Source organism: Strigops habroptila, chromosome 1 (genome assembly GCF_004027225.2).
Source record: "Strigops habroptila isolate Jane chromosome 1, bStrHab1.2.pri, whole genome shotgun sequence".
Classification (NCBI taxonomy): domain Eukaryota; kingdom Metazoa; phylum Chordata; class Aves; order Psittaciformes; family Psittacidae; genus Strigops; species Strigops habroptila.
In genome coordinates this window covers 89,596,301-89,605,048 of record NC_044277.2, presented here as the reverse complement: position 1 = coordinate 89,605,048, position 8,748 = coordinate 89,596,301, and the positions used below count along the sequence as shown (strand labels likewise).

At 47.4% G+C, this 8,748-nt stretch overlaps 1 protein-coding gene across 1 annotated transcript; it reads right to left on the bottom strand.

Moving 5' to 3' along the window:
- Positions 1 to 207: 207 nt before the first annotated feature.
- Positions 208 to 4,991, bottom strand: EDN1 (endothelin 1). The gene is made up of 5 exons (XM_030486771.1): positions 4,758 to 4,991; positions 4,373 to 4,535; positions 3,251 to 3,409; positions 2,870 to 2,977; positions 208 to 1,497 (listed from the first exon to the last, which is right to left on the bottom strand). The coding sequence occupies exons 1-5, from the start codon at positions 4,819 to 4,821 to the stop codon at positions 1,359 to 1,361; spliced, it is 633 nt and encodes a 210-aa protein (XP_030342631.1). The 5' UTR covers positions 4,822 to 4,991; the 3' UTR covers positions 208 to 1,358.
- Between the last annotated feature and the right edge of the window lie 3,757 nt (positions 4,992 to 8,748).

Sequence of the window (8,748 nt, the reverse complement as noted above, 5' to 3'; positions counted from 1 at the left end):
GCAGTGAAGTTTTGATAAGCCAGCTTGAAGATAGAACAAGCATTACCTGTTGCCTCACATCTGGCACAAACTTTCTGTGTTGTGATCTGGCTAATCTGACTGAAAAGCACACACTTCATCTAGGTCAGCTTTGTATGTGGGGCAATCTACCTCCCTGATCATGGAGCCACAGACAATGGAAAAGCGGGGCATATGAAAACCAAGCCATACAGTAAATAAAAATATTTATTTCTGAAGATATTTACCTTGATAGGCATAAAGCATTTTCCAATTTCATACAGAAATACATGAAACATGCATAGACCAATATGGCCTACTTCAATGTGTATTCAACATGGTAAATATAAGGAAGAATTTGTGTGAATATAAATATAAAACACAAAAAAAAAAAAAAGCACATAAGATTCAACCTGTCAGCAAATTCAACAATGTGAATAAATTCACTGCTATAAACATTCACCCAATATTAGCCCTTTGACATAATTCAAAACAACCCTTTGTCTCAACACAATTCTACCAAACAAGGCACTGAATGTACCTCACAACAGCCTCTGGTACATCCCCACTTCAGTGCATTTTTGGTGCAATGTAAGACACAACAACCTCTATTATTAGAACCTCAGTTCTAATATTCTTGTTATAGGAAACCTAGTAGTGTCCTCTAATTTTTATTTTATGTTGAAGAGTCCTTTGGTATCTAAAACCAAAGGATTTGAGTATGCAAACAACCACAGTGTCTGACCTACATTCAGATAACTCTGGTTGTACAAGTAAACTACACTTCTGAAAAAAGGCAAAGGGTTGCAGCTGATTAGTAAAGGCAATAACAAGGTGTCAAAATACTCTAGCAGGAGTGCAACAAACAGTACGCGAGGTAGACATGTATATATGCAGTAAGTCCTGATTAAAGTAGCACTGTGGCTTTCATTTTTGCATTTTAATCAAAAGGTAGAGTTTTTTGCCTTGAAGTTTGTCCACTGAGATCTTGATTTCTGTCTTTCTAAGCATGTCTCTGAGGTCTTCCTTGCAAGATGCTTTTGATGTAGACCCTGAAAGCTGCGCAATTGATGGGTAACATTCCAGAAGCAATATTTAAACATTTCTTCAGAAAGATGGCTTTTCATGTATGTTACGGTGGATTTCCCTTGACCCCCTCTAGCCATCCATCTGAATTCCAAGATGATGAAATCTTTTCCTTTTATACCTCCAAATACGGTACTTCCTCAGTGTTTTGTTCTGCTGCGCAAACACTCGGACAGAGAGACCCTTCACCATTGTGGAATGTTAGAAGTCGAGAGAGAGTTTTGGTGATCCTTTGTCAGCAAGTGTGATGGAGAAAGATTCAGGTGATCTTCCCACTAGGATGCTTTCAGGCTTTCCCAGAAGCTTTGCCTTTTGTTCGCCCTGTTATGTTTCAGCTTCCGCCCTTTCTGGAGCTCAGCCTTCAGCTTTGCAATACTGAAGGAAGCTTTGATACTATTACCAATAGATTCCAGCCTACAAAACCAAGAAATATACATTTATTGTTGCAATAATGAAGATGCATCTCCAGTGTGCAGACATTCAGTTTTTGACTAAATAAACTTCAGTCTAGATTTCTGCCATGGGATCCTCAGAAACTCCTGATTGCTATACCTCTGTCAGAATTATGTTAACCTAAGCCACTTGAAATATTATATTCAGAATTTAAATGCAAGCATTAAGACAAGTTAAAATACTCATTCAGATCTAGATGTCCTAGACTTCCTTAAATAGCATGTATGCTATGAAGAAGAGGTCTTTCGTATTACTCTTTTTGGCTGTTTTTATTTCTTTTAGGTAAACCTGATCCTGGTTCCAATGAATGGGTGCATTTTTCAAGTAAGTAAGTAAGCATGCCCCATTTTCAAAAATAATTTAAGACTCCTAGGGCCTAAGTCTCACTCAAAATCATCAAGCTGCCTGCCGTCATAAATCCTGTTCTGCTTGTGAAAGTAGCACTGAAGAGTCTTCTTTTGTATGGGCAAACTTCTGTATGCCAAACTTTTACACGAGCATATATCTGAACGCTGGAGCTGGTACAGCTGTACTAACACTCAGCTTCAAAGCTGGCTTCGTAGCTTCACCAAATCCAATGCATGTATCTCTGAACTGCCCTGTGGAGTGATATTGCTGCCTACTGCCACTCAACTTATGCACAGACCTCAAAGGACAGTCCTGAAATTTACTCTCAATCTCAAATACTAAATTGGGCTCCAATATGAATTTAGTCTTCATTTTCCCCTTCCTCAATCTTTTTGCAGTCATTTCCATCACTAACATCCTGTATTCCTTTTACATAGGTTTATCAGGCAATGTAAAGACATAAGGTAGGTAGAAATCTGTCTCCTGCGTCTAAAAAGCCAGCCACACAAGCCAGGAGAAACACTATATTAGAAATCTGCTAGACCAATAATCTTTTTTTTTTCCTCTCCAGTAAAATGGAGTAAACTATCCAAGAAAAGGCATTCTGATTCAACTTCATATTAGAATAGTTGGGACATAATATTTTTAAGTAGTTAAGACAATGCATGAACACAGTAAAATGACAGGCTCTGTTTATTTCTGTCAGTATCTCATTATTTCATGCTCTTCTGAATTAGGTGTATCTTTAGGCCTACAGCTAAGTCTTCTTCCTCTAAGCAAATGGAGGAAGCTAGGCAGAGCTCAGCACTCATGTCTTCACAAGTTAAAAGCCCACTGCACAAAGAAAATGCTTCAAGATATCCTCATTGATTCCTCTAACTCTCAAGCTGAAATCACCAGCTAAGCCCACACTGACCCGAAGGCAGGTGAACTGTGCTCTCTATTGCTACTCCAGGGAACTACAACAGGATGAGAAGAAACTCACCGCTTCATTTTCTTGCTGTCAACAAGCCGCTGGCTCATGCATTTGGGTCCAATGCAATTGCCAGCTTCGTTGCGGTGACGTGAGGTTTTCTCCACCGTGGACTGAGCCCTGTTAAAAGGGAAAAAGTGCTGTTGTTAAAAAAAAACCCAAACAAGTCTGCAGTCCACAAGGTGAGGCATCTCACCAACCACTTCTCAAGGCATGTAATAAGCAACCTTTCTGGGCCAAACCATAATATGTATCATAGCAGTGTGAGCACTCAGGTAGGAGGCAAGGCTTCGGGGAGATTATTCACTTGGTAAGCGCCAAAATGAGTAAGTCTACCACAATCCATCCCTTTTACATGCACTGCCTTTTTAAAAGTAGCAACAATAGACGCACCAGAGATCTTTTCCTGTCTGGCAGAAGTTCAGACATTTCTTGTCCTTCTGGTTGGCACATTGGCATCTGCTGCTAGGATCAGCAAGCATCTCCGGCACCACGTCCTTCAGTGATCTTCTGGATCGAGAAGGGCCTCCGAGACCATACGGAACAGTCTTCCTACGATCAAAAAGACAACATGAAAGTCATTCAAATAATTCTGTGGCTTCAAAACAGTGGGGTATTTTGGGCAATCTTATCAATGGGATTGATTGCAGGAGTAAAGGCTGGGAGATTGGGAATGCCTTGCCAGTCACAGTTTCCATGCAAACGTTTCTGATGATCCTGCAACATTAGCATGGCTACCGACAAGGCTAATGGCCTTTTAATTGTGATTTCATGAGGCTGCTGTGCCTCCCTGCATGATGGAAAGCAATAAAACCTCATCTCTTTGAACTTTGGTAACTTCCAATCGTGCAAGAAGCAATAAAAGTGAGGAACAGATTCTCTGTGCTCAGCAGCAAAACAAACCACTGGAGCCAGTGTTTGTAGAGTTAGGCAAGGCTCTGGCTCACTACATTTTAGCGAGGAGACCGCTGAAATGGACACTACATAACCCTATTAACATGTGGGATGCTTTAACTTGCAGGAGAGAGCAGCAAGAGGCGGCGTGGTGCCATCCTGTGTCAAAGCGAGCCTTCTAGCCTCCCAGCATGTCGGAAAGAAAAACGGTCAGACAGATTCAGGCTGGCAAAATCATGCTTTTGGCATTTTGTCTGATTCTGATTCGTAGACAGAAGTATCCCGCAGCCTTTGCTGAGCAGCACCCGAACGAAATACTCCTGCCCAGATTTTAGGAACGCAGGTGTGTTAGGGCTATTAGGAGCTATATGTTCAATCTAGGTGGTCAAATACTGCTCGCCTTCTCCTGGTAACAGTCTCGTTGCTAAACTCGGCAGAAAAGCCGGAGCAGGGCAGGGAAGCAATAGGAGAGACAATGCAAATAACTATTTCTCCTCCCCTTGCAATTTCTGCAAGGGAGTTTGTGGTTCTTAATTTTAACCCGTGTGTCCCCCCACCTTTCTTCAACCACAGGGAAACCCAGCACTCGGCAACCGCCGAAGCCCCCCCAAGTCCACTCACTCGGGGGTGTTGATCCAGATGATGTCGAGGTGGCAGAAGTAGACGCACTCCTCATCCATCAGCGAGGAGCAGGAGCAGCGCCGGGCGCGGCGGGGCGCGGCGGCGGCGGTGGCGGTGGCAGCGGCAGCGGGTGTCGGCGCGGCGGCCGCCTCGGCTCCGGGGGCTGCGGGAGGGAGCGGCAGAGCTCAGCACCCGCGGCCACCATGCACCCCGCGCATCTCCGCCGACCTCCCCTCCCGCCGCACCCTCAGCCTCCTCGGGCTCCTTCCCCGCGGTGCCCGGCGGCACAGAGCCGGGGAGCCACCCCGCAGCCCCCCGCGGGGCCGGGGCTGAGCCTGGGCGGCAGCAGCGACGGCTGGCGGCTGGGCTGGCGACCGGCACCTACCTGCCGGCAGCAGCCCCGGGCAGAGCACGAAGAGCAGCGAGACGATCATCTGGGAATAATCCATAGCAGGCAGTGGAGAGCGGACAGGAATAGGAAAGGAGGGAAAATTAATAAAAGTGAAAAAAGAGGCGAAAGTCTCTGGTAGCGTCGGGACGGAGGCTCGTGTCCCGTCCCCGTCGGGGCACGGCGCTAGGGCAGGCAGCAGCTCGGTGCGCCCCGGCGCGTCTGGCTGCCGCGGCGGTCCCCGGCGCCCTTTTATAGCGAACCCCCATGGAGCGGGTAAACAGCCCCGGCGCTATTTTATCCCGAGACAATGTTATTCTGCTATTAGTCACCGCGCGGCAACGTGCGGGCCGAGATAAGGCCGGCCTGGAAAGGAAATCGCCTGCAAACTTCAGAGCGGCGGGGGGCGGTGGCGGCGGCCGGGGGGGCCGGGGGCGACCCGGGGCCAGGGAGGAGCGGAGCGGGGCGGGACGGGACGGGATGGGACGGGACGGGACGGGGGGCGCCGCGGGCTGCGCTGGCGGCGGGCCGCCAGGGGGCACCCCGCGCCTCGCACCTGGGGGCGGGCGGAGGCGCACAGGGCACCGTGGCGCTCGCCATAACAACAATAATAATTATTGTGATCATTGTCAGCGCTTGTTGTTGGTGTTGTTATAACAGCGGGGCGAGCCGGGCGGCGGCGGCGGCGGCAGGCGCAGTGCCGCCCGCGGTGGAGGTGTCGCGGCCGCCCCTCAGGCTCGCGGCGCCCGGTGGAGCGGCTCCGGCGCCCGGAGGGGGCTCGGGGCTCGGTTCCCTGCTCCCGCCGCCGCTACCTCGGCGGAAGGCCCCGACGAGGGTCCCCTCCGTCCTTCCCCAGCCGGAGAGACGGGCAGCGCTGGGGGGCGGCGCGGTTGAAGGAGACCTGGCTTTGCCCGACCCCAGCCTGCTCGCCGCCGGCCCAGCCGGGTGGGCTGCGGGGTCTCAAGCGGTTTGGGTTTGGCAGCAGCGGTGCGGAGTTAGGGTATAACCCCCTTTTCTAACGTGGCAAGCGGGGAAGTGTGGTCGGGAAGCGGGAAGACCCATTCCCAGCCTTTGCGTATGGCTCTTTCTACTGCTCTGGCAAGGTCAGGGTGAGTTTTGTCCCCGCGTGTTTATATTTGCTGCATTGCGTTGAGCTGTCAGCGTGGAAGCTGGGCACTTGAGAAGCGGCCGCAGCAATGTCACTGCAACTACGTACATGCACGAAACCCACTGAGCTCCCAGCTGAGAAAGCCAGCCTTTGAATATAAACTCGAGTGAACTCAAATGCCTGTGATCCAAAGTGGAGCCGCTGTCCTGCAAAGCTTGCCAATTTCACCTATGATAAATAGATAAGGCTCTCTTGGTATTTGCGGTATTTCCGTGCACTGTGCTGTAATAATAGAAATGACCTTGGCTATCACAAAGACCAAGGCTGTTAACTGCAAGTTGCATTGTGATCTCTCAGGTGAATGGCTTTCTTTTTTTTTTAAGTAAGTATCAAATTATACTGTGCCGCCGTATCATAGCGGACAGGCTGTCTACAAGTGTGCTGAGTCAGAATAAAGGTCCATTTAGCTGGTATCCTTTCTCCAACAATGACTGTTAGCAGATGGTATGAGAAAGAGTACAAGAAAGGAATGCAAGTGGAGACTAATCCTTTCCTCGATACAACCTGCCTGCTTCAAACAGGATGAAGCGTAGGGGCTTTCCGAGCAATAGCAAGCGTTTAGACCATTAGGCTGGATAAACAGCAGTGGCCCCATCTTGAGATGGTCATACCTGTTATTAAAGCTTCTGCAAAAAGTGCCCTATAAAACATCTGTCAGTAGAGAAAGCTGGGTTAGACAATATTGTTTTCACACCTTTCTAGCGTGGGAGTCTTATTTTTCAGAGCAGGGATTGTATTTTCTTGTGTATTCTGTTGTCTTGCGTATGTAGGGCAGCACTTACCAGCATACCAATGCATCGGTACCTGTGTGTGTGAATTATTGCAGTTATGATAAGAGTCTACCAGCAGAGGTCACCTAGCTACATATAAAAAGTAATTGTAGCCAGCTGAAGTAATAAACTTTATCGGTATCCAAAACTTGGGAAAGAAAATATATATTTTTTTTCTTCTTTAAAAGAAGAAAAACCAGAAAGCATTTGTGTGGGTTGAAAGATAGCTATCGTCCTGTATAGAATACAAATATGCATAGCCTTTCCAGCCCTGTCACTTCAAGACTGAATTTCATGCCAGCACTTACTTAAAAGAGACTTCTTTTCTGAGATTTCTTTCTCTAACATGTGAACTGGAAACCAAAATGACTCACATTGGTCAAAGATATTTTCAGCTTTGTCAAAATGCCTTGTTGGAAAGTATTTTGTTAGCTGGCAAAAATGGCCAGCATGTTTCCTTGGAGTAACAAAGCACAAACATATCGCAGGGACCTCTGAAGGTGCTATTTTGTTTTTTTTATTCTTCTTCTTTTTTGTTTTAAAACCAAAACCCGAAATCTTCAGCATTTTTTTGTAAGGATTCATAAATATTATTATTGTCAGAGATCCATATCCTCTGATTCAGCGATTTCTGATAGCTCTGCTTTCAGATCTTGAAACTAACCAGAATCAAACTATTCCTGTTGCAAAAACAAATTGATGTCCGGTTGCTGGTGCCTTGGGGTGGGTCATGTCAGGCCGTGGGGATTGCCAGGCCGGGAAGAGGTGGGTTTCCCCAGGAAGGGATAACCCCCTGACCCTTTCTTGGACACCAGGATGTACCGAGCGGGCCTGTGCCTTGCAGAAATACCCTTTGGGAGATTTGCCAAAGAAGGAAGATTTGCTCACTCTATAGCTGTTTCTAGTAGGAGTCTGTAACAGTATGGGTCACAGTAGGGGTCTTATAAAACAAGCAGAGCAGGATTAAACTTTGGCTAGCAGTCAGAGTTTGCAGGATGGAAATACAAAGACATGGGTGATCATACAAAGTCAGGTACTCGACAAGCTGTCCTGGTGCATGCCAAGTCAGCTTGCCCCAAGGGCCGGGAAGTTTGCGCTATATTTGCCCTGCTGCCCGTTTGGGTGAGAGTGGAAATAGGAGCTGAAGCTCGCTGCGCCTGCTTTTTCCCTTTCCAGCCACAGCTGAAACACTGTCTTATGGGGTGAAAACTTAGCTGGCCAGCTGGGCTCTGGTTTTAATGTTCCAGTTGGAAAAGGCCATGGCACTGACTGAGTTTTCTAAAGGACATTTTGTATAGTGTCAGAAATGTGAAATGCCTGCTTATCAGCAAAACAATAAAAGGAGATTGTAAAACCGTGCCTTTCTGTCTGGGGAACAAGGGGAGCAACATGCTGTTTTCTGCAGATTTGAAACACAATTCTCAATTACGTGCAAGTTGCATAACTTGTCCCTTTATTTCACTTGCTGTCTGTCTTTGCACCTTACTTTCCTCTTAGGGGAAAGTCCAGCCCCCTGTGCCCCTTCTTGCACAAGAGGAAGGGGGGAGATTCCCTCTCCTCCTTTACATAACATGCAAATTAAAGAGCTGACTAATTTTGGCTTCTTGGAAATTACCTTATTCTCACCAGTCACAACCCAGCCTGCAAGGGATTTAATTCCCCTTACAGACATGAGGGTCCTTGGGCAGAAGCATAATTTCTCCCAAACCAACTTCCTTAATTTTCCCCATCTCCAGTGTATGACGTTCATCAAAGGACACAGCTGCCTGTCTCACGTGGCACTTGTGGACCTCTTAAAGTGCTGAGGAGAGGAGGAAGGTCAGCCACTAATGCAGCAAACTCAGCCCCACTTGTCTGCCACATGCAGCGAGACCCTGTCCCCATCCTGGTATCACCAATGGCCATTTTCCTTCCAAAACTCATTTTACATACAAACCCCTATTAAAGTTAGGGAGGAAGATGGCAGCTATATGACACTTGGCTCAGAAAAGCCATTATCAGATGAGAAAAGAAAACGCTTCCAGACCATGCGTGTCCTGGCACCAGGTGG